Source organism: Aquarana catesbeiana, linkage group LG10 (assembly GCF_042186555.1).
Source record: "Aquarana catesbeiana isolate 2022-GZ linkage group LG10, ASM4218655v1, whole genome shotgun sequence".
In the NCBI taxonomy this organism is placed as follows: Eukaryota; Metazoa; Chordata; class Amphibia; order Anura; family Ranidae; genus Aquarana; species Aquarana catesbeiana.
Window position 1 is genome coordinate 9,415,128 of NC_133333.1, and position 26,289 is coordinate 9,441,416.

At 41.1% G+C, this 26,289-nt stretch overlaps 1 protein-coding gene across 1 annotated transcript in view; it reads right to left on the minus strand.

Moving 5' to 3' along the window:
* LOC141110300 (IgGFc-binding protein-like) overlaps window positions 1-26,289 on the minus strand; it is a 117,466-nt gene that overhangs the window by 31,680 nt on the left and 59,497 nt on the right. Inside the window, exons 17-26 of the mRNA XM_073601596.1 lie at window positions 25,467-26,044; window positions 22,243-22,807; window positions 18,911-19,110; window positions 18,675-18,816; window positions 16,277-16,605; window positions 13,636-14,206; window positions 12,893-13,485; window positions 7,726-8,290; window positions 5,623-6,203; window positions 1,467-2,037 (exon numbers count right to left, since the gene is read on the minus strand). Of these exons, the coding sequence (XP_073457697.1) occupies window positions 1,467-2,037; window positions 5,623-6,203; window positions 7,726-8,290; window positions 12,893-13,485; window positions 13,636-14,206; window positions 16,277-16,605; window positions 18,675-18,816; window positions 18,911-19,110; window positions 22,243-22,807; window positions 25,467-26,044 (4,695 nt within the window). The remainder of the gene's footprint in view (window positions 1-1,466; window positions 2,038-5,622; window positions 6,204-7,725; window positions 8,291-12,892; window positions 13,486-13,635; window positions 14,207-16,276; window positions 16,606-18,674; window positions 18,817-18,910; window positions 19,111-22,242; window positions 22,808-25,466; window positions 26,045-26,289) is intronic.

Here is a 26,289-nt window from a genome sequence, read left to right on the forward strand (position 1 = left end):
GCCATAGTGTAAAAAACATATACATCAGGGCTGGGCTCAGTCCCTTCTTCTCTGAGCTGGCCACTCAGCTGTCAGCTAATTGCCAGCTCCCATCTCTCTCCACAGTTACTCAGCTGTTGATGATCCTGCTTGTCAGTCCTGCCTACATAGACCGTCCAGTTCAGAGGAGCTCTGCCGTCGCCTTGGTCACATCACAAGAAACTATCTCCTGCGTTCCTGTTTAAAGACCAGCTTTGCTGACATCCCTTCTGGCTCCAGATCCTGCTTGCTGTTCCACTACATTGATCCCTGACTTCTGGCTTGGCTGACTATCTGTTCCGGTTACTGAACTTTGGCTACATTTGTTCTTTTTACCTTTATTATTACACAAGTGTGATTTAACTGTACTTTTGCTTTAGCCTGATTTAATAGTTTCTGACAATATAAAACTTTAATAAAACAAAAAAAATTGCACTTATATCCAGAAATCATTAAAAATGCATTTGGGGAAAACACAAGCTGGCCGGCTAATACAAGAACGCTTCCCGGGATCAGAGAAGTGTAGTGACGTCAGCACGTCGCTCCACCCGATGCATTTCGTCACATGCTGATGTCATCCTGGGGCTTGAACTATATATCTTTTAATTATTTTTCAATATTTGCACTGGCGATTTGGCAATATCTAATAAATGCCTTTTTTGGTCATTTCACATGAAGACCTTTTTCTCTATCATTTGGACTGTTTATTAGATTCATATATAATAATTTGTATTGGCGTTTCAGCGCAGCTCTTTATCATAATTGTATAATTGTTTCAGCGCAGCTCTATTTATAATTGTGTATTATTGACTGTGTTTATCTCACAGCAGAGTTGCTGCTCTTATAGATCACTTGGAGTTGATAATGCAGTTTCTTTTCTTTTGCCTAATGTCAAGATGCACAAGGAAACCCTAGGTCAGGGGTCTCAAACTGGTGACCCTCCAGCTGTTACGAAACTACAAGTCCCATCATCCCTGTGAGAATCATGCTTGTAACTGTTAGCCTTGCAATGCCTCTAGGGACTTGTAGTTTCGCAACAGCTGGAGGGACAGTTTGAGACCCCTGCCCTAGGTGTTCAGACTGAGAGTGGGTGAATTTAAGGTACACACTACACTCTTCCACCAACAAAAAACATTCATAGACAGCAACCATGATGAACCAACCAGATTGTGTAGGCTGCTAAAGCAGTATTCTTTACCCTTTTGTAATATGAGAATGTGTCACAGACACCTTAGCAACACTGGAAGACTTACAAAGCCTTTGCCTTGACTTGTTTTGACCCTGTGCACAGCAGTGGAATGAAAAGAATTGCTCAAATAGTACCAATTAAAGGCAAGCTAAAACCAACACAATGCAAGATTGTGGAACAAAGACATGGTTTGTAGGAGAAATCGATTTCAAGGCTTGGTAAATTTAATTAAAAAAGCAAAAACAAGAAAAAAACTCACGGCAGCTCGTTAGGTTCCTCCAAGCTTCAACTTTTCCTTCTTTTGCTTGACACAAAGCTGTGTAGGCCTGCAGGTTGGCACACAAGGCCTCCTGGCCACCACGCCCATTACAAATGTCATAGACGCAGCTGTTGACATATATAGCCGGTTGGACCAGGCGGTGACAGTCTTTGAATGGACCTTCAGGATCCGCAATCATTCCACACTTAGTAGGGGATTTGGCCATAGCGGAGCCAGCCTCATCACACTTTGGACACTGATCGCCAGAACACCCTTTGCAGTCGTTTCCCTTTCTGGCTGCTACCCAGGACTCGCCGAATACTGCTGCGTCACTGACGAGCTTGCCATTTGGAAGGCGGAACTCATCCTTAGAATTGTTGTTGAAATTTCCGCAGAGGCCTTCAGTGAAACCGGAGTAGGTGCTCGGTATCCAGAGTGAAACAAAATACTGTTGATCAAACATGACTGTAAACTCGTCTTTAGTCTGAACGAAGATGTTGTTGCCTTGTTGGCTTATCCAAAACTCCCTTCTTTGGGAGCGGATAGGAAGATTGTATCTCTCTCCGTTGATCTAAAAAAAAAATATATATATATTTTTACAAAATTAGCAAAACATGCTATATATTCACACTTTTTAACTGAGGTACTTTTGAAAGATGATGATTTTTTTTTTAAGTCAACATCATGTGGAAAAAAACGAATTGTGATCACCATCATTACCATTACTGGTTACGTTATATTATGGAAGTTATGGCCACAAAACTTCCATACCCATAAGATGTAAAATTTTCTTTTTAAGATTTATTTCTCTATAGCCATGTAGAAATTTAATCTTGACGTGCCTACAAAGCTGAATTGTACCTTACTTCTTGGTACCAAAAAAAATAAAGATTTTAATAAAAGAAAAAAAAGTACCACACCATTGGTAAAAGTTAAAAATAAGCTTTATTTTTTGTTCAATAAGATGGCCCAATGTGTTTCAGAGGCTGCAAAGGTCCCCTTTTGTCAAAGTGTGGAGGACTGTATATATAGATGCTGACCTTGAGCCGGAACAGGTGATATACACGGTCCTTAGCACCCCGATGTGGGAGGACCATTGCAGCCCCTGGACTGTGTAATGCCCTGTACACACGATCGGACATTCCGACAACAAAATCCATGTTTTTTTCCCCACAGATGTTGGCTCAAACTTGTCTTGCATACACACGGTCACACAAAGTTGGTCGGAAATTCCGAACCTCAAGATCGCGGTGACGTACAACAGGTACGACGAGCCGAGAAAAAGGAAGTTCAATAGCCAGTGCTGCTCTTCTGCTTGATTCCGAGCACGCGTGGCACTTTGCGCGTCGAAATTCTGTACACACGCTCGGAATTTACGCGAACAGATTTTGTTACCGGAAAATTTGAGAACCAGATCTCAAATTTTGTGCAACGGAAATTCCGATGGAAACTGTCCGATGGAGCCTACAAACTCCGACAAAGGGCTCCCATCGAACATTTTCCGTCGGAAAATCTGACCGTGTGTACAGGGCATTAGACTATTATATGAAATTATTCTAGATTTCTACCAGTGGAGTGGCAGTTTTATCTTCAAATTTCCTGCCAGATATAAAAACCTGAAAGAAATTTTAACTCTCACCCACACTATCCAAAAAAAAAAGTGTGTGTCCAGCCTATTTACAGCTCAAAAAAAAAAAATAGGATGGACATACACTTTAACTGCTTCCGGACCGCCCCACGTAATTTTACTGTGGCAGGGCGGTTCATTAGAGCAAAGTAACGTACAGGTACATCGCAGCTTGTTCTGGGTCCTGGGGCTGATAGCTGCCATTACTTGTAAAAATAAAAATAAAAATGCCATAAAAATTTCCCATAGTCTGTAGATGTAAACCAATCAATATACGCTTATTGGGATTTTTTTTTTTTTACCAAAAATATGTAGCAGAATACATATTAGCCTAAATTGATGAAGAAATTTTATTTTTTACATTTTTTTATTGGATGTGTTTTATAACAGAAAGTAAAAAATATTGTTTTTTTTTTTTTTTTTTTTTAAATTGTCGGTCTTTTTTTGTTTATAGCGCAAAAAATAAAAACTGAAGAGATTATTAAATACCACCAAAAGAAAACTCTATTTGTGGAAAAAAAAGGGGGGGGGTGTGAAGTCATTGAAAATAGTGATGTTATCAAAAATAGTACCACTTGAGTGCCACCAAACCGTTATCAATCGGATCATCATGTGAATAGACTGGTGCAAGACAGGCAGGATTGGCTTGTCAGGCTCTAATAGGCTTCAACAAAATGGCGGTCCTCTGCACATAGACACTAACTCCCCGTTGCATAAATGTGAATAAAGTGAGCAAAAGATGGCTTCAACTCCTGTTAGTCTGGGTAGAGCACACCTCAGATGGGTTTTGCCCTTTTCGGGGCTTAATTGCAGAGGCAGTTGGCCACTGATACAGCTTGATATTATTGAGCTGTTTATTCCAAACCTCAAATAGCCAAGGCAGAGAGCAAGACTTTCTCTGCATATTCATTGGCTACACATATTCCCTACAGTAATTGAAATAGTCATCTTAAAGTATATGTGCTTATTTACACACGGTCACATTATTCTAAGTTAGGTTAGAATCATAAAACATGTTCTGTATAACAGAAGTGATCTAACAGAAGTAAGACATGTGCACTGAGAAAATTTGTTTGTTTTTGTTTTATTCCTTTTTTTGCTTTTTTCCGAAATTCGGAAATTCGGAATTCAGAAATACGGAAAAACAAAAAATCAGATTTTCAAATTTCCAAATTTCTGAATTTCCAATTTTCACATTTTCGGATTTCCGAATTTCTGAATTTTCACATTTCTGAACTTCCGAATTTTCGAATTTCGAATTTTTGGATTTCCTCATTTCTGAATTTTCGAATTTTCAAATTTGCGAATTTCTGAATTTCGAATTTTTGGATTTCCGAATTTTTCAATTTTCGAATTCCGAATTTTCAGATTTTCGGAAATTCAAAAATCTGAAAATCTGAAAAAAAGAAATAAAATCAGTAAAATTCAAAATAATAACTAACTATTAAATTATAGGTATTGGAATCTCAAATTTGGCTGTTAGTGAACGTAACAAGTACGAATTTATCTGAAGTTGCGAATTACATGAAATAACGAATGCCGCATGTAAACAAATGGAATGGAACAAATTAATAATAAATAATAATAGTAAAAAGTTTTTATTATTATTATTGTTATTTATTATTATTAGATCATTACGTTCCATTTGTTTAGATGCGGCATTTGTTATTTCGAATAATTTGTAACTTCGGATAAATTCGTAAACGTTACATTCACTAACAGCCAAATTTGAAAGGAAATTCCAATACCTATAATTTAATATTTATTATTAGTTAGTTATTATTTTTCGATTTTCTGGTTTTCAAATTTTCAGATTTTCATTCTTTTGAATTTTCAGATTTTCATTCTTATTCTTGGATTTTTACATTTCCAAATTTTAGAATTCTTAAATTTATGAGATTTCGAATATTCAAATTTCGAATTTCCGAAATTCCGAAATTTTGAATTTCCGAAATTCCGAAATTTTGAATTTTGAATTTTCGGAAATTCTGAAATTTGAAAATTCGTAATTTCAGAATTTCGGAAATTCGGAAATGTGGAAATTCTGAAATTCGTAATTTCAGAAATTCGGAAATTCGAAAATTTCGAAAATTCGAAAATTTCGGAAATTGAAAAATTCGAAAATTCGGACATTTCGGAATTAACGAATTTGTCAAAATTCGTTAAAAAACGAATTTGGAACTAAACGAATTGCACATGTCTACCTAAAAGAGGGGAGTTGGTTTGGTTGTCAAAGACTATGGGCCTACAGGCTCTATTGATGGAAATCTGGTTGAAGGCACACACAACATTGTGCTTGGTGATAATCTTCTTTCACACCTGAACATTCTAATGGGAATAAGTCTGAAGTGCCACCTTGCTGTATGTGCAAGATTCCAAGATTTGGTTACTTTTAGTCTAATTAGTAGGAAAAGATGCATGCCCTGTAATGTTTTTTTTCAATATGCTGAGCAATGTGTATGGCATCTCCTAGTTGCAATTGTGGTTTAATTAAAAGAACCATATTTGAAATTGAACCAATATACTCACCAATGAGCTCCAAGTTCTTCCTCTCTGCAAGCGAATGGTGTAATCTCCAACTCTCACTGTGACAGATTTGGTGACTGCCACATCGCCATATGGTTCATTGTCCACTATTACTTCAAAGTCAACATTATCTTTCTTCAACCTCAAAAGTATGTAGGTGCAGGTGCCCTGGAATGGATAATAAAGCTTATCTGGAGTGATGTAGTGCGGATCTCCCCAAGCTACACACTGTCCAAACTCTTTAGGGTGGCATCCTAGGACTCCATCCACCACTTTGCATTCAGCGTTGGCTCCGCAGGGGCTGTCATGGCAAGTGGTTATGCCATTGGCACCACATATGCACTTCTTCTGGCAAAGGCTGTCGGAGTAGAACTCTTGCCCTGCTTTGTAATAGGTGTTACCAAAGACACAGCCACAGTTTGACATTGACACACAGTCCCCACCACTACGAATGAAGCCATTGTCACAGTAGCATCCTTCAGTATAAGCCGGCACACAAGATGTTGGAGCAGTCAGACCAAAGCAGGTGGCAGGGCAACCATTTCCGAGGAGCTCATAATGACTGTTTGAAGGGCAGGTCATGTCTGAGAATACAAAAGGTGGGGTGTAAATTAAAGATTATCTTTAGCTAACCAACTACAGGCAAGTGTATGCAGCACATAGCATTTTATGTTCTTGGACAAATCGGCACTTGGATCAAGCGTAAGTTAAAAACCTTGAATTTGTAACACCCTCACTGTTGCTAGAGTGGGTAAATGTAATGTAGTTCCTCTACAGGCAGAGGATAATGTGTTAATTTTTTTTAGGAGGCTGTGCAGTGCTTCAAAAGTTGTGGCTCTGTTCCCCCTGTCTTCTAGAACTATGTAGATATTTCCTGAACCTAGTAGGTGGAGGGACCGAGGCTGCAGCCTGAATATTTATGGAGTTTCCACCATTCCCTTGGGAGGCAAGGCCCAGAAGGTGGGGTACAGCTCATAAATACTCAGAAGTCTGGCAATCTGAGAGCAGAGTCCAGGGTTTAACCATCTGAAGGTGACCTCTGTGCTAGGGCCTCTGCCCCCTGGGACAGAGGAGAGAGAGAGAGAGAAAGGAGAGAGAGGAAATAAGCTTGAGGATATCACCCAGCCTGTGTCTCAGCTAGGCCTAGCTGCAGACTTCAAGCCACGCCAGAAGCAGCCTGTTCAGCAGAGAAGCCAGTGCAGCAGCTTTCTGGATGCTAGGAGATACCTAAATGGACTGAGTGAGTAAACACCAGCCATCATACCTGAAGCAACAGAGAGGATAGTAGTGCAATACCACACATGTCTGGGACCAAAGGAAACAGCTTTAGTGCAGTGCAAGACAGTCAGGAGAACCCCATTATATCTCTACTTTAGGTCTAGAGCAGCCAGGTACCATGCAATACAGCCAGAAGATGACTCTTCATTACTGATTTTTGGAACTTTATTTCAGCTGCCCCATTACTCCCACTCGTGTGCAGCACAGTTCAGTTGAACTTTAGCAGCCAGAGACTTTAGCAGTTCCTCATTCATTTGTTTACAGGTTTATTCATTTTTGGGGCATCCCATGTACCCCCAATCCCTATCAAAGTTCTTTGTTTCCAAAATAAACACCAAAAACCAAAACGCCTAGACTATTTTTTTGAGCCAACTGGAGTGTGTGGAAATTTTTTTTTGCCTGGCTGTGTGGGGGAAATGATTTAGGAAAACAGTAGAATTTTTCTATTGATCTTTCTGGTTCCTTTAATGGATATATCCTTGTTTGGTCTCTAAACACCATGCTCAGGGTCATAACCCAATATTGAGCTATTAGAATAGTCCACAATGCTTTCCAAACTTCCTGCCAGAGCAGAGGAAGCTACAGGAAAGTTGTTCTTGACATAGCACACAGCACACTAGAAAACAATACCTGGATACTTTCACAGGTAGAAAGACCAAGTTCAAGGATCTACTAGGTTGATTCACGCTTTAACAGTGACTGGTGGCTATTGGGCAGTTGGAGCGGTGAGCGAGTTCCATTTCTTGGAAGAGTACACTAGATTGCATACTCACGTCCTTCTCAAAATTGGAAACACAGCAGTGTTCTTATTTCTATAAAGTGACTTACCACAGAAAGATGGTGTTCTCCAATCCTTAATTGTGGATCCATTCCTTTGACACTCAAGAACATAGGAAGCCATGATATCACAGATAACTGACTGGAGACCTTTGTATTCACATCCATCAAACACACAGTCATTAAAGAAAGCTTTTGGGTCAACGGAGGCATGACATTGCCCAAATGGTCCATCAGACTTCATGAGAAGGCCACAGTACTGGTTGCTCTTGTAGACCTCTCTTTGTTCATCTTTGCACTGTGGACAGTCGGCGCATTCATCATTACACCCAGCAAACTCTCCAACTTTCCAGTGGTCTCCAAATTCCTTTGCATTTTTGGCTGTCACCCCGTCTCTTTTGACAAAGTCATCAGATGGATTTCCATTGTTGTTGCCACAAAGACCATTAACGGCGCCTGTGTAGGTGCTTGGTAAGGTCACACGTACATAATTCCAACTGCCATAGCTTAAACCCATGCCAAAATGTGTTTGTAGGTTAGTAAGAGCCCCCGAGTAGTAGGTTCTGGTTCCTGTTGGTTCATGAATGTAGGGCAAGTCCTTCAATATGCCATCAACCTAAGAAAATGTTCATACAAACACAAGTTATGGCTTGTTAAAGCTGAAATAGTAATGTTTAGCACAAAGGAGAAAAGCAGGAAAACAGGATTCATTTTTTTTAGACAATTTTCTAAATTATGTAAAAAAAAAAAAACAGTAATTCTTCTAACAAGTGCAGCAAAATGTCTGTCCAATTTCTGAACAATTTTGACCACATTTCCCAAACACTAACTATATACATAGAGAAGAGACCATGGGGGTTATTTACTAAAACTGGAGAGTGCAAAATCTGGTGCAACTGCACAGAAACCAATCGGCTTCCAGGTTTTATTGCCCAAGCTTAATTGAACAAGCTGAAGTTAGAAGCTGATTGGCTACCAATGTGCACAGCTGCACCAGATTCTGAGTGCTACAGTTTTCATAAATATATCATAAATAAGTTTAGCTTTTAGTTCTTGCTAATGAACGTTATTGTTACATGTTCACTTGTTAGCATGGCCTTGGAAAATAAAAATAGTGAGCTTTTGCAATTTGAGGTGCCCCAAAATATTGAAATGGTTTGTAGAAAAGTCAGGTGGAAGTCAATAAGATGCACCGGGTATCCTGTTGGCTGAACAGAGGAGCAGGGAAACGAAAGGAAAGTACATATAAGGAGCTAGCGGGGCTGCCATAGGCATGTGCACAGGGTGTGCCAGGTGTGCCTGGGAACATCCTAATCACTCTGTGCTGTGCAGATTCCCCCTGATGCTTGGCTGCAGAAAAAGGGACTGTGGAATCTCTGTCCTCAGTCCCTTTCTCTGTCTCAATAGTGAGACATCAGGGGTCTGTTTAGACCCCTGATATTTCATCAACGTTCTCCAATGGGGCTCCTAAAAAAGTTGTAAAAAGAATAAAAATAAAATAATTATTATAAAAAAATATTGTAAAAAAATAATTTGAAAAATGGTAAGTAATAATGAGAAATAATAAAAAATAAACTACTGACTCCAAGCTCTGCCCTACTGACATCGGCCACTGCTCTGTTGACACTGTCCATTGCCCTACTGATATATATATATATATATATATATATATATATATATATATATATATATATATATATATATATATACATGCATGTGTGTTTGGTCTTTTGGGTGCACACCCTAATGCAATAAGCTGTGCACACCTACGGGGGCTGCCATTAAACCGAAAGGCCTGTTTCACACAGTGGGGGGAGATTTACTAAAACTGAAGCGTGCAAAATCTGGTGCAGCTCGAAATAGAAACCAATCAGTTTCCAGATTTTATCGTCAAAGCTTAATTGAACAAGCTGAAGTTAGAAGCTGATTGGCTCCCATCCACAGCTGCACCAGACTCTAAGTGCTCCAGTTTTAGTAAATCTCCCCCACTGCGAGCAACAAGCTTTGACAAAGTATTTGTAGACTATTCAGCAAGCTTTGTTGAAGCTTTTTTAAGTACCATTCAGCTCCAGTTTGTAAATGCCGAACACTGATCCTACTGGGAGCCTTGATTGTCATTTTAAACAAGCTGCTAGCAGGCTTCAGATCTTCCTTAAGCTTGTTGGAAGCCTGCTGAAGCCTGCTAGCAGCTTGCTTAAAATGGCAATCAGCACTGCCAGTAGGATCTGTGTTCAAGAATTACAAACTGGAGCTGAATGATGCTTTAAAAGCTTCAACAAAGTTTGTTGAAAGCTCTGCAAATGCTTTGTCAAAGCTCTCTGTTCACACTGCTCTTATACAAGCTGAAGCTCATGTGAAAAGGCCTTTAAACTGTTTCATTGCCATGCATGTCAGGTTTAGGTTTAGGTTTAGGTCTAGGGGTCTTTGGGTTGAGGGTTTTGACTGTGGGGTTGGGTTTTTATTAACTTTAGAGGTTTGCTCAGATTAAAGGTGTAAGTTTTAAGGTTGAAAGATATGTTGTAGAGCAGGGGTCTCAAACTGGCGGCCCTCCAGCTGTTACAAAACTACAAGTCCCATGAGGCATTGCAAGGCGGACAGTTACAATCATGACTCCCACAGGCAGAGGCATGATGGGACTTGTAGTTTTTCAAAAGCTGGAGGGCCACCCATTTGAGACCCCTGTTCTAGAGTTAGACTTAGGTCAGCAGTTTGTTCTAGGGATTAGGTTGGGTTAACAGCAAATTTAGGTGTTAGAAAATGGTAAAGGATTACATCTAGATAAAATTGGCCTAAATCGTGATCAATCATTTTAGAGTGGAAGGCATCATGTATTTCCTGGGGCTACCACCTGTGTTAAAATTATTATAAGCACAAATATTGCTTGGAACTATATATGGGGTGCTTGTCAATTTGAGGGCCAAAAGTATTCACTTGCACACTTAATTTGGCCATTTTGGTGGTTGTTTGTGGGTTTTGCACAATAGCTTTTTTTTGGTTGTTCTAATAACGTGGGCGGCACGTCCCCACACCAGCAGCCACAACTATAATAATTATATTTGTTGCAGAATGGTCAACCAGACCCAGCACCTTCACTTCTCCAGAGCCTCCCCCATCCTCTGGAATGCCCTACCCCAATCCGTCCGATTTTCTCCTACTTTATCCACTTTCAGACGATCCCTGAAAACTCATCTCTTCAGAGCCCCCACCTAACAACTGTACATTTATCTTCTCAATCAGCACATCACCCATAGTTATTACCTTTTGTATCTGTTGACCTTCCCTCTTAGATTGTAAGCTCTAAGGAGCAGGGCCCTCTGATTCCTACTGTATCAAATTGTATTGTATTTGTACTGTTTACCCTCAAGTTGTAAAGCGCTACGTAAACTGTTGGCGCTATATAAATACTGTATAATAATAATAATAATAATCTATAAATGTACTCTGGCATGTCTTTGGAATTAGAAAAACTTTAGAAATCAAGACTTAAAGGAGAAGTAGGCCTGCCATGTTTATTTTTGTGGAGTCCATAAGTATTTTTTTCAGTGTAAAGTGTCCTGGACTCTTATGATGAAGTAAATAGTTTTTGGACTTTAAAACCAATGGTGTGGAGCTTTTACTTCCCCTACTCTTCCTTGAATTAATCGGAAATGCATCTTTAATACCATGTAATGTTTGAGAGCTACCCAACCATTGTGGAGGTTCTACTTCCCGTACACTCCCTTGATTTCATCGGAAGTGCCTCTTTAATACAGTGTAATGTTTGAGAGCTACCCAATCATTGTGGAGGTTCTACTTCCCGTACACTCCATTGAATTCATTGGAAGTGCCTCTTTAATAACGTGTAATGTTTGAGAGCTGCCCAACCTTTGTGGAGGTTCTACTTTCCATACACTTCCTTGATTTCATTGAAAGTGCCTTTTTAATAACGTGTAATGTTTGAGAGCTACACAACCATTGTGGAGATTCTATTTACCCTGCACTTCCTTGATTTCATCGAAAGTGCCTCTTTAATACCATGTAATGTTTGAGAGCTACACAACGATTGTGGAAGTTCTACTTCCCCTACACCTCCTTGATTTCATCGGAAGTGCCTCTTTAATACCATGTAATGTTTGAGAGCTACCCAACCATTGTGGAGGTTCTACTTCCCACACACTTCCTTGATTTCATTGGAAGTGCCTTTTTAATAACGTGTAATGTTTGAGAGCTACCCAACCATTGTGGAGGTTCTACTTCCCATACACTTCCTTGATTTCATTGAAAGTGCCTTTTTAATACCGTGTAATGTTTGAGAGCTACCCAAACATTGTGGAGGTTCTACTTCCCATACACTTCCTTGATTTCATTGAAAGTGCCTTTTTAATAACGTGTAATGTTTGAGAGCTACCCAACCATTGTGGAGGTTCTACTTCCTGTACACTTCCTTGATTTCATTGAAAGTGCCTTTTTAATAACGTGTAATGTTTGAGAGCTACCCAACCATTGTAGAGGTTCTACTTCCCATACACTTCCTTGATTTCATTGAAAGTGCCTTTTTAATACCGTGTAATGTATGAGAGCTACCTAAACATTGTGGAGGTTCTACTTCCCCTACACCTCCTTAATTTAATCGGAAGTGCCTCTTTAATACAATGTAATGTTTGAGAGCTACCCAAGCATTGTGGAGGTTCTACTTCCCGTACACTTCTTTGATTTCATTAGAAGTGCCTCTTTAATAACGTGTAATGTTTGAGAGCTACCCAACCAATTTCGAGGTTCTACTTCCTCTACACTTCCCTGATTTCATTGGAAGTGCTTCCTTAAAACCATGTAATGTTTGAGAGCTACCCAACCATTGTGGAGGTTTTACTTCCCCTACACTTCCTTGATTTCATTGGGAGTGCCACTTTAATACCATGTAATGTTTGAGGGATGCCCAAACATTGTGGAGTTTCTTCTTCCACTACACTTCCTTTATCTGAAGTGCCTCTTTAATACCATGTAAAGTTTGAGAGCTACCCAACCATTGCACTCTACATAACAGATTTTATACTGCATGGTAATGCAAAACAGCTTTTGCATCCAGTACCTCCACCCAACATTTTGCAAAAATTTCATAAAGGACAGACACACCCAAAGTATTGAGAAACTTACAGCATTCTGCTTTTCTCCACTAGCCAGTATACTAAAGTGTTTACATCTATGAATTAAAACTATACCATGAATAGGTATTCCATACCATAATCTGTTGTGGGTAATCTCTACTCATGGTCATGGTGTGGTTGTCCAGTTGCAAGGTCACACTTTTGGTGAAGGACACAGCTGCGTTACCACGCTTTTCATTTTCAACAGTGATGGAGAAGTGGGTCAACGATGGATCGGTTACGTTTACTAACTGGTAGATGCAAGCGCCCATAAATGAAAATCTCTTTTTATCAAATGTATCATGATGAGGATCTCCATGGGTTGTACAGGTTGAAAATGCTTTGGGATGACAACCTCGTATTCCATTGATCACCGCGCAGGTCTCGGTCGTTTTGCATTTGTTTGGTTGGCAAACCACCTTTCCGAGACTAGACTCGCACTGGCAAAGTGTGCTACATTTCTCATCATACCAGGACTGGTTAGGCTCATAATATCGCCCGTTGTGGTTGCAGCCACAGCTTGAAACAGGTACGCACTTATCCCCACTAAGGACCATTCCATCATTGCACTCACAGGTCTCTACACAGGATTTTGTGCATGTGGCTGGGGTGTTTTTGTCAGAGCAAGTAGCTGGACAAGCATTTCCACAGGCGTTGTAATGACTGTTTTCAATGTTACATACCATTGCTGAAAGATTGAAAAAAAAAAAATGAAATGTTATGTTAATCATTGTAAAAAAAGCTTTATTCTAATATACGCTGTTCAGAAACTCTAGAGAAAGTAACACTGCAATAATTATAATAATTCCCCAGCAGTAGTAAATTGAGCTCTACTTACGGCATTGGGTAGCTGTCCTCCAATCGTAAACCTTAACACCTTCATTTAAGCATATCTTGACATAAGAATCTAAAGCTTGGCATAGAATTGTCTTCGCTCCATCGTTCATACAGACATCAAAGAGACAGGCATCCAAAAACTTTTCTGGGTTGACTTTTTTGATGCAGTCTCTGAATGGACCGTCCTCTTTAAGAAGGAAGCCACACTGATCATCACCTCTATACTGAGCCTTATTCTCCTCATCACAGTTTGGACAATGCCCAGGACAAACATCAAAACAGAACGGATCTTGATCATCTTCTTTCCATTCTCTTATCCAGTCTGTGATTAATGATAGTGATGCCCCATTAGGACCTCTCTGGTCATCATTTGGATCCTGATTGAAGTTTCCACACATTCCAGAAGTTGCATTGTAATAACTACTAGGAACGCTCACTGTAGCTAACCAGTTCCAGTCATAGCTAACGATCACATTATTCTGAGCTTCCACTATGGCCGTCATTCCACTCTGGTATAGTTTCAGTCTTCCATCAGCAAGAGTGAGTGGCAGATTGGTCAGTTCACCATTGACCTATGAAGAGAATATTCATTAAATTACTATGTCCAAAGAGGGAACAATGCATGCTTGGAAAACCCCAAGACTCTTGTTCATACTAAAAAAAAACACAAAAAAAACCCCATAGCTTTACACATTATGTGAAATACAATGCAAAATAACTCAATGGATCGATTTAAAAAAAAGTAACCTGTGGGTTAAGTATCATTTTCCAAGGAGCTTTGATATGAGATCCCTAACATGCTAAATCTCATCTCAATACATACCTGTTCAAAGAGCCAGAACTGGGGTTGCAGCAAACAAAAAGCTCTCCCTATCTAGTCCATTCCAAATGTCCACCTAACAACAGACCCTTTATTTTACCCCTTTATGGTTTCCCACTTTTCCCTCTCCTTCACTCTGTTTTCTTCTTCCATGGTATCGTTCTCTTTTCTACTCATCTTCTACCTCCCTATCCATTCCCCACTGTAAACACCAAAATCATAATATCATTATTTTTTTACTTTTTGCTATAATAAATATCCCCCAAAAATATATAAAAAAATTTTTTTTTTCCTCAGTTTAGGCCGATATGTATTCTTCTACATATTTTTGGTAAAAAAAAATCTCAATAAGCGTTTATTGATTGGTTTACGCAAAAGTTATAGCGTCTACAAAATAGGGAATAGTTTTATGGCATTTTTATTAATAATTTATTTATTTTTTTACTAGTAATGGCGGTGATCAGTGATTTTTATCGTGACTGCGACATTATGGCGGACAGATCGGACACTTTTGGCGCTATTTTGGGACCATTCACATTTATACAGCGATCAGTGCGATTAAATATGCGCTGATTACTGTACAAACGACACTGGTAGGGAAGGGGTTAACCACTAGGGGGCGCTGTAGGGGTTAAGTGTGTCCTAGGGAGTGATTCCAACTTTGGGGGGAGACGGGCTACGTGTGACACGACACTGATCACCGCTCCCGATTACAGAGAGCGGTGATCAGTGTCCTGTCACTAGGCAGAACGGGGAGATGCTTGTTTACATCAGCATTTCACCCGTTCTTCCTCCCCGTGAGTCGATCGCGGGTATCCCCGTGGGCATCGAGTCCGCGGGACCTGCGGACTCGCGGCGGATGCGTGCCCTGCTGGCGCCGTGCGTGCGCCCACAAACCACTTCTTAAAGGGCAATGTACAGATACGTTAATATGCCTGTATGTGCCCTTCTGCCAACGAATTTTGGCGTGAGCCGGTCGGCAATCGGTTAAATAAAAATTTTACTGGGTTACTGCGCTATGGAGCCCACCTTCTTTCATTACATATAAACTGTATTTGATGAGCCAAGGAAGTGATCCCTATAGAGGAGCGGTTTTGGATACCTCTGGAAATCAACTGATTGCTGGGGAATCATTGTTCCATCTATACAAGAGGCTTGACTCAACCCGGGGGGGGGGGGGGTCTCTGGATGAGGTGCGAGGCTGGGGCAAACTATTGGTACACAGCGGATGGTGACAACACTTGGATGAATTGGATGGCTTCCGTTTTTTTCTTGCACAAGCACTTTACTTTATTAACTATCTGTTATCCTTGATTGGACAGTTCTGAGCGGACGGTGACAACACTTTGGATGAATTGGATGTTTCCTGTTTATTTGCACAAGCACTTTGTTTATTATTTTTTACATTTTTTTGCTACCTTTGATTGAACATTTATTTCCATGTACTTATTATCACTTTGATGCGCCTTTGAATTTTTTGCACAGGTATTTGTAAGAATACATATAACGTTTATTTGATTATTGCACTTTTGAATGTTGCACTCTATATTTATTCGTTATTGTTTCACTGAGTCGGCGCCATGTTATTCCCCTTTATCTAAGATAACATTAGCAATGCTAAAATATAAATAGGTTTATATAGGAGGGGTTGAGAACACCTGACTTGCAAAGCTACAAACTCAGGATTCGGTGTTCCCAGAAAACCAAAATATTTACCACAATTTCCATTCTAAATTCTCCACTTTGACTAAAGAGTACTTTAAAACATTTCAGTATTTCTTTCTTTTAACAAATTACAGTTGAAGGGTTGGAAAAAGCTTACTCGTATCTTATTAAAGTCTCCAATTTGCATGGTAACGTTGATACCATACATGACCACGTTCACCCTTCCGACATAAGAAACAGCTGGGGTTCCTCTGTTTTCATTCTTGATGGTAACCTTGAATGGCTCCAGAGTTTTATCAGGGCCAGCGTACTGTGCTAAAACATAGGTGCAGGTGCCTTGGTGATCATACTCCTTGCCGTCAAACGTGAGGCAATGGGGGTCCCCCCAGGCATAGCACAGACCATTGTAATCCGGCACACAAACTGCTTCCTCGTTCTCAACTCTGCAGCTCTCCTTGGCACGGCAGGTTTTGTATTTGCATGGATCTAAAAATGAAAAATAATGTGAAACTTGTATGCAATTCCAAAACATTTACACACGATCGGAATTTCGGCCCGCAAAGGACCGATGAGAGCTTTTCGTCGGAAAATGCGACCGTGTGTATGCCCCATACATGGACCGAATTCCAGCCAGCAAAAGATTGAGAGCAGGTTCTCAATTTTTCGGTCGGAAAAAGTTCCTATCCAAAAATGCAATCGTCTGTGGCGATTCCGACGTGCAACATTCCTACGTATGCTCGGAAACAATTCAATGCACGCTCGGAAGCATTGAACTTCATTTTCTCGGCTCATCGTGTTGTACGTCACCGCGTTCTTGACGGTCGTAAGTTCAGCGAACTTTTGTGTGACCGTGTGTATGCAAGGCCAAGCTTGAGCGGAATCCCGTTGGAAAAGCCGCCATATATTTTTCCGACGAGAAGTCCGATCGTGTGTACGCGGCATTAGAGTTTTCACTAGAACAGAATAGAAGGAAAATTAGACATGTCTGGTTTGTTTTGTTACGAATCGAAATGATAACAAAACCCATTTTTCAAATTTGAAAATGATTTTGAATTATAATTCGAAAAAATTAATTTGAATTGGAAATGGAAACATATTGCAATAAATACAGTCAGCTGTAAAAGTGAAATAAGATGATGATTCCTACTTAGGCTTCTGAATAGAATAGAAAAGAATAAAATGAATCAAAAATAAAAGAATAGAAAAAGAAGAGGATAGAACAGAATACAATAAAAATAAAATAAAAGAACCAATGTAGCATTCTTCCGAAATTCGAATCTCAAAATTTCGAACCGATTTGAAAATAACGAATACATTTTTGAATCGATTTGAAATAAAGGCGTATATGAAACAATTTCCAAAAATGAATCATTCTAATGCCCCGTACACACGAGCGTAAATTCCACCAGCAAAAGTCCGATGAGAGCTTATGGTCCGAAAATGCGACCGCATGTATGCTCCGTCGGACTTTTGCTGGCGGAATTCCAGCCAGCAAAAGATTGGGAGCAGGTTCTCAATTTTTCGGTCGGAGAAAGTTACGATCAGTAAATTTTGATCGTCTGTACCCATTCCGACGCCCAAAATTTCTACGCATGCTTGGAAACAATTCGACGCACACTCGGAAGCATTGAACTTCATTTTCTCGGCTCATCGTAGTGTTGTACGTCACCGCGTTCTTGACGGTCGAAAGTTCAGCGATTTTTCCGACGGAAATTCTGCTCGTGTGTACGCGCCATAACATAACGAATATGAGCAAACAAAATGATTAACTTAAAGTGAAGTTCTACCCAACTTTACTACTTGGTCTTAAACTAAAGACCACCCCCCTCCACCCCTCGTTTTTTGGATATACATTTTTTTTCTTACCTTCTATGAAGTACAAAGATGTACTTTTGACCCAGCCTCGCGCGGCGAGGTACGTCATTACCTTTTCTGTCTCGGCTCCTCCTCATTCCCCCCGCTGCCTTCTTGGACCTGTGTGTGTCCCGGAAGACGACAGGGCCATTCAGAAAGCACCGCATGTGCAGTAGGAAACTGGCTGTGAAGCCTGAGGGCTCCCCTTCCGGGTTCCCTTAGTGGCGCCTGCACCCGAGACGATGAGTCAATGGGCGAATCGGCCACTGCGGGGGGGCGACATTGCGGGCTCTCTGGACAGGTAAGTGTCCTTATTAAAAGTCAGCAGCTACAGTATTTGTAGCTGCTGATTTAAAAAAAAAAATAAGTTTGAGGGTGGAACTCCGCTTTAATGAACAAATCGAAAAGAAACACATTTTTCCTTTGTACGCATTTCTAGGGGAGACACTAGTTCAGCAACAGTTGTCCAAGGATTTCCCTCATGGAGAGACTCTTCTCTCGATTCCTGTTGGGTCTTTCAAATAAGACGTTAAGATAAAGCTCCCCAATGAGACCCATGGGGCAAAATTTAATTGTCAGGGGTCTAACCCCTCCCTACTCTTGTCAAAATAAAAAAAAGTGCAGCTGATGCAATTCATTTACAGATGAATTTTTTAAGACTTCAGTAGAAGTTCTTCACCAGTTCCCCTGACCGCTCTCACCTTTGTTGACACAAGTCCTCAAACCATCCCGAATTCGACATATCTCATCCTCGGCACAGCTCCGGTTCTGGCAGCGCACTCCAAAGATTGGATTACAACTACACTCTTGGCTACAGCCCTCGCTTAGCACGGTTTCGCCAGCCTAAAAAAAAAAAGGACGGTGATACCAGATTAGAGTTTGCACCTTCAGCTATCCAATCCAAAATAATAATGCATTTCTTTTCTTTTTTTTTTACCTTCAAATATCTTTTCTTATAAATGCAACCGCATTTATCCATGGTAACGCACTGTTCGCCATCGAAAACGTAGCCGGGGTCACACTCACATCCCTCGAAACACTCTTCACGGCAAGAGCTGGATGCCAGGAGGCCATAGCAGGAGACGGCACAAGATCGGGTACACACGCTGTAGTGGCTGTTGATTGGACAGGAAAGTGCTGCGGGGGATCAGATACAAAAGATTTTAAAAAGTGTAACAAAAATGTATTATTCAAAAATTCAAAAAAAAATGTATTACCATACAAGTCACGAATTGCTTGCTTAAATACTGTAATCATTATTTAAGATCCTAATCTTATATACATCAGGCTGAGTATGAAAGGTTCTGCACTGTGATCCAATCACTGGAATCTATAGTGTGTGCCTTAATCATCAAACCATTGAAAAAGTAGATCTGTTTTAATGGTAAGTTGTTTCTCCAAGCTCCAAAGTTTTCTTCCTTTGCTTGGCCCAAAAAGGAAGGATTATCCTACACCGGCAGAACATTAAATGATAACAAAGCCTGGGGGAATGGTTGCATTTCCAACAGATTCTAGAAATTGGTTCACCAAAGTCTATCCATATCTAAATGATTGATTTTGGTTGAAGAAAATCTGTGAAGGGAAATGCTTCTGACTGGCAAAAAAAAAAACACAAGCAGTACCTTAATCACTTCCAGTTCGGACATTGCTCTCCTATATGTAAATAACATTTTTTTTTTTTGCTAGAAAACTACTTAGAACCCCCAAACATTATTTTTTATATATATACACTATATTACCAAAAGTATTGGGATGCCTGCCTTCACACGCACATGAACTTTAATGGCATCCCAGTCTTATGCCCCGTACACACGGTCGGACTTTGTTCGGACATTCCGACAACAAAATCCATGGATTTTTTCCTACGGATGTTGGCTCAAACTTGTCTTGCATACACACGGTCACACAAAGTTGTCGGAAAATCTGATCGTTCCAAACGCGGTGACGTAAAACACGTACGTTGGGACTATAAACAGGGCAGTGGCCAATAGCTTTCATCTCTTTATTTATTCTGAGCATGCGTTGCACTTTGTCCGTCGGATTTGTGTACACACGATCGGAATTTCCGACAACGGATTTTGTTGTCGGAAAATTTTATATCCTGCTCTCAAACTTTGTGTGTCGGAAAATCCAATGGAAAATGTGTGATGGAGCCCACACACGGTCGGAATTTCCGACAACAAGGTCCTATCACACATTTTCCGTTGGAAAATCCGACCGTGTGTACGGGGCATTAGTGCGTAGAGTTCAATATTGAGTTGGTCCACCCTTTGCAGCTATGTGTCAGTCTACCAAGACATTTTTTTAACACTGTATCTTTATTTATTTTTTAATCTCTTTTATTGCTATGACAGGGAATGAACAATATCCCTTGTGATAGTGTGGACCATGACAGGCCTTACACTGTATCTTTATTTTTTTTTTATCTTCATTTATTTTTTAATCTTTTTTATTGCTATCAGACAGAAGGGATGAACAGCAACCCTTGTGATAGCATGGACTATGAAAGGTCCTCTTTCTAGAGCGATATGGGGTCTATTAGACCCCATATCTCTCCCTGGCCTCTAAAGCAGTGGTCTCCAAACTGTGGCTCGGGGGGCCTGATGCGGCCCTTTACTTGCCTTTATCAGGCCCTTGGGGCACTATAAGTGGCATATTTTTTTTATCACCGTCGTGTTTTTTGGTCAGGCAGCGCACTCACACCTTTGCAGCCATTGTGCTATATGCTGGGTGTTCAGTCTGCCCCTGTACCTTTAAGAAGGGGTGGCTCCCCTTCAGTCCACCTGCTCTCACCTATCCATCAGAATGCATGTGCCTCCACTGTGGGGACACTTATAAGTTAGTGTTAGGTACCACAGATACCAGGGTGCCTTGATGAGGCTCTGTGGCTTACGCATGCATTTGCAAACGTGTGAAGACGAAAGCCCTGCTTTTAATGCATACTGTTAGACAGGTTATTTGATTGTCTGCGGGCTGGTGGTAAGTTAAGCTTAGTTTTTCCTTTGGATTTATCCTTGGCCTTGTTTGTACCTTGGGGCACTATACCTCCCACTGACACCAACTCTGACACCAACAATGGCATCATTCCAGTTACAGACATGAACAACGGGGCACTATTCCTCCCTCTGACACCAATGATGGGGCACTATTCCTCCCATTTGACTCCTTCAATGGGGCACTATTCCTCCCACTGATGCCAATGATGGGGCACTAGTTCGCCCCCTAATGCACTGCTTACTCCCACAGGACAAATTCTACCCCCTATGGTCACAGTCCGCCCCCCCTAAAGTCTGAAGGACAGTAAACTGGCCCTTTGTTTAGAAAGTTTGGAGACCCCTGTTCTAAAGCATCTAGTAATAGCTAGAAACCCATGTACCAGGAATCAGATGACGCTGGTCGCATCCCCACCAGGCTATCCAATCACACAAGAGAGCCTGATGAAGGCAGCAGCGGCGGAGGGTGGGACCCCCTTCCGCCTCTTGTAAAAGCAATTCATTGGCTTCTTAGCTGCTACGATTACTTTTACATTGAAGGGATTGTCAACCCTAAAAAATTATATCTTGATCATTGCTGCAGCGATGACCAAGATATCACCCTTCTAATCCAGTGATGTACCAGTACGTCACTGGACAAGAATCCGTTAGTGACTAGCTAAGACTCTGTAATACAGCCATTCTCAACCAGGGTTCCGTGGAACCCTGGCGTTCCTCCAGAGGTTGCTAGGGGTTCCTTGAGCTGTGGCTGATGAACCACCTATTTGATGATGCCTGCAGAGTTCAAGGTTCAGCACCACTTAGCAAAGCCAGCAGCATGACACCAAATATCTTTTTAGCTGTCTTTAAGGGTGGCATTCTAAACACCACTTTAAGGGGGACATTCTTCCTATTGACCACTAATATAAGGAGCATTGTTCCTATTGAGTCCTGATGATTTGGTTTTAGTAAGGGTTCCTCCAGACATGAAAATTATTTTTGGGGTTCCTCTAGGGTTAAAAGGTTGAGACAGCCTTCTGTAGTAGTTAATCAAGTTCAACTGAACATGTTCTGTAATGCTGAAAACCAGAGAGGAGTTGTATATGTTGGTGGAACCTTGGTTGAATTTTTCTAACTACTATTAGCTATACCATGACCTGAATAAAAGAGAACCATCAAAGACTAGCTAAGAACATAAAGACACTTGGAGGGATGGAGATGGGATGATCACTGACAAAGGCAGTTTCAGACATAAGCTAAAGACATGCAGTATGTCAATTTGCAAGACCGGACTTACAACAATTGGTGGTGTTCCTCCAAGCTCCAACATTTGCACCCTTCTCTTGGCATATTGCTGTGTAGGCTTGCAGGCTGGAGCATAAAGCTTCCTGACCACCACCTCCGTTACACACATCAAACACACAGCTCTTGACATAATTTTCTGGATTTACCAAGCGAAGACATTCTTTGAATGGACCTTGAGGATCTGAAATCATTCCACATTTTGTTGGTGAACTGGCCAGAGCAGAGTCAGCTTGATCACACTTTGGACACTGATCACCCGAGCATCCTCTGCAGTTTGATCTTTCTTTATCTATTGACCAGGACTCTCCAAAAACTGCTACGTCATTGACGGCAGTGCCATTCGGGAGGCGAATGTCATCGCCGGGGTTTTTGTTGAAATTTCCACAGAGGCCTTCGGTTAATCCACGGAAGGTGCTCGGTATCCAGACAGACACATAATACTGCTGGTCAAACATGACTGTGATCCCTTCTTTAGTCCAAACGATGATGTTATTCCCTTGGCGGTTTATCCAAAACTCTTGAGACTGGATGGGAAGGTTATATCTCTCTCCATTTATCTAAAAATTGGAAATAAGAAAAATAGATGTCGAACAATATATGAAACACTGAGTGTCGTAAAATTGATGCTTTTGAACTCAAGTGCTGGCACAGCGGTAGAAATATCTCGAAACTGCAATGTGAAAAGGAAATAAAGCCAGATGGCGCTGAAATGCTTTTGCCAAATCTAAACTCTCTAGAGCAGGGGTCAAACTCTATTTTATTGCGGTCCATATCAGCATTATGGTTGCCCTCAAAGAGCCGGTTATATCTGTAAGACTAGATGTCCAGAGCACCCCACCCCCACTTACATTGGATGTCAAGAGCCCCATCACCATTAGAAGTTGAGTCCCCAACCGTCCTTTACATAAAAGTGCACCCCCTTACCTTGTGCTGCCTCTGGGAAAAAGCTGGTGGTGAGCTGGGAAGCAGAAAGTGCAGGGTCTGGATGAGGACCAGAGGAGGGCTGGAGTTAGCTGCCCGATTCTGATGAATGCTGAGACCAGGGGAAGTGGAAATGAGGGAGTACTGTGGCTGCACAGAGAGGTGCAGGATCTGGTGGGGGACTTCTGTCCTCCTCTCCGGTGCCTACTGCTGAGATGGGCAAGGGGGGGGTCGGGGTGCAGAGATGAGCATCTCCATAACTGCATGTAAAAGTGCAGGATCTGGCAGAGGAGTTCTGTCCTCCTCTCTGCTGCCAACTACTAAAATAAGGTGGGGGTGGAGGGTGCAGGAGAGGTGTGAGGGCCAGATGAAATGGCCTGGTGGGTCGCATTTGGCTCGCAAGCCTTGCATTTGACACATGTGCTCTAGAGATTACACCTATACCAAGACAGCTCAAAGGCAAAAGAGAAAGGAAAAACAAAGACCAACTAGTCATTTGGATAAAGTAGAAACAAATCCAAATCTAATGATATCGAGTTTGCAAACTCTTTGCACTAAGTATCATAAACGAATGACTTTTTTAAAAAAAAATTGTTTTCACATTTTTTTTTTTTCATGGAAACACAGACATATGTACTTGGAGGGGAGAACTGAGCCGCTGAGAGATCAATTTAAGATTTTAGTTCTTCTCCCACTGTGAACTTGGAGGATGAATTGCTCCACAATTCCTGCAGCTACGGGGGTCAGTGGAGGCTTGTTTGAAAGAGCATTTATTGCTTATGTGCATACTTTAATGTCCATAGCCTGGCCACAAGTGACTGTAAGTCAACAGCAGACGTGCTACCTTATATGAAAATAATCACATTTACCCTAAGTAGCAGGCAGAACTCTACATTTAACAAGTTGTTTAAAGTGGATCTTTGCCCTCCCCTATTGTTGTTTTTTTTTACCCCATTTACTGGATAGTGTGTTGCCCACATTTCAGATACTCACCCACCCAGAGTATCCATCATTGTCCCACTGAGATCCTGTTGTCTCCTGCCACCACTTGATCCTATTTTTACGGTGCCATATAGTTTGTGACGTCATTGAGAGGCCCACCGGCTCTTTAGGGCTTAGCCAGTGCCCTTCCCAAAGATGTGCTGCTAGACACCCCCCCTCCTTTGGGAATGAAAGGCTATGCCTCTTTGGATATGTCACATGCATATCCAAGGAGGCACAGCAAGCACTGTGAACATCTTTCACCTAAGAGAGTGACATGCATGGGGGGGGCAATGGACAGATCCATGTATTATAAAATCTTGGACGAGAACCTTCTTCCCTCAGCCAGAACACTGAAGATGGGTCATGGATGGGTCTTCCAGCATGACAATGACCCAAAATATACCGACAAGGCAACAAAGAAGTGGCTCAGGAAGAAGCACCTTAAGATCATTGAGTGGTCTAGTCAGTCTCCAGACCTTAATCCTATAGAAAATTTATAGAGGGAGCTGAAACTTGGAGTTGCCAAGCAACAGCCAAAAAAAAAGGATTTAGAGAAGATCTGTAAAGAAGATGGACCAAAATCCCTCCTGAGATGTGTGCAAACCTGGTCACCAACTACAAGAAACGTCTTACTTCTGTGCTTGCCAACATGGGATTTCTCCACCAAGTTATAAGCCATGGTTTGCTTGGGGATCAAATATTTATTTTACATCACTGAACTGCAACTTAATTTATAGCATTTGTTTTGTGTATTTTTTCTGGATTTTTGGTTGATATTCTGTCTCTTATGCCCCGTACACACGGTCGGAATTTTGGCCCGCAAAAGACCGATGAGATTTTTTCGACCGTGTGTATACTCTATCGGTCTTTTGCTGGCGGAATTCCAGCCAGCAAAAGATTGAGAGCATGCTCACAATTTTTCGGTCGGGAAAAGTTCCTATCCGAAAATGCGATCGTCTGTGGCATTTCCGACGCGCAAAATCTCTATGCATGCTCGGAAGCAATTCGACGGATATGCAAGCTTGAGCGGAATCCCGTCGGAAAAGCCGTCATATCTTTTTCCAACGAGAAAACCGATTGTGTGTACGCGGCATAACCCTTCATTTCTTTGTAAGTGGGAAACATACAAACATAAACATAATTATTTTCTCCACTATATATATATATATATATATATATATATATATATATATATATATATACACACACAAATGCACAATGCGTATATATTATATGCGTGCAATTAGCCATCATTGTTGAATAATTGAAAGAAATATATAAAGTGCCCAAGTGACCAGTCATTTTACTCACCATTGTTGCACTCCTTCCTTTCCCTCTCTCCAAATGAATTGCATATTTTCCGGATCTCACTATGACTGATTTGGTTACTGCCACTTTTTTATAGGGTTCATTTTCCACCGTCACTTCCAAGTTAATACTTTTAATCCTAATAAGTATGTAGGCGCAGGTGCCCTGGAATGAGTAATATAGTTCATCTGGAGTGATGTAGTGTGGATCTCCCCAAGCTACACACTGTCCAAACTCCTTTGGATGGCATCCTAGGACTCCATCCACCACTTTGCACTCAGCATTGTCTCCACAACGGCTGTCCTGACAGGTTGTTCTACCATCGGCACCACATGTACATTTCCTCTGGCATTGGTTGTCGGCGTAGAAATCTTGCCCTGCTTTGTAGTAGGTGTTCTCAAAGACACAGCCACATTCTGGTACTGACACACAGTCCTCCCCACTGAGGATGAAGCCATTGTCACAGTAGCATCCTTCGGTGTAGGACGGTACACAAGATGGTGGAGCAATCAGACCAAAGCAAGTTGCAGGGCAACTGTTTCCAAGGAGCTCGTAGTGGCTGTTCGGGGAGCAGGTCATTTCTGAGAACACAAAATACTTTGCACATTAAAGAAGTTCCTTATGTTTTAAATACATAAATATAGGATACTAAATGTACAAGCAGGTCTGTTAATCTTCCTCCAACAGATGTCAAGACCCATTGGTATCCCACACTATCAAGCGTATACATATACCAATAAACAAACTAGAAAGGGATAGATTGCCTCAATGGTAAATCAAGGAAGGAACATCGAAGGGAGTTAGACTTTACCGCGTTTCTTCTTCA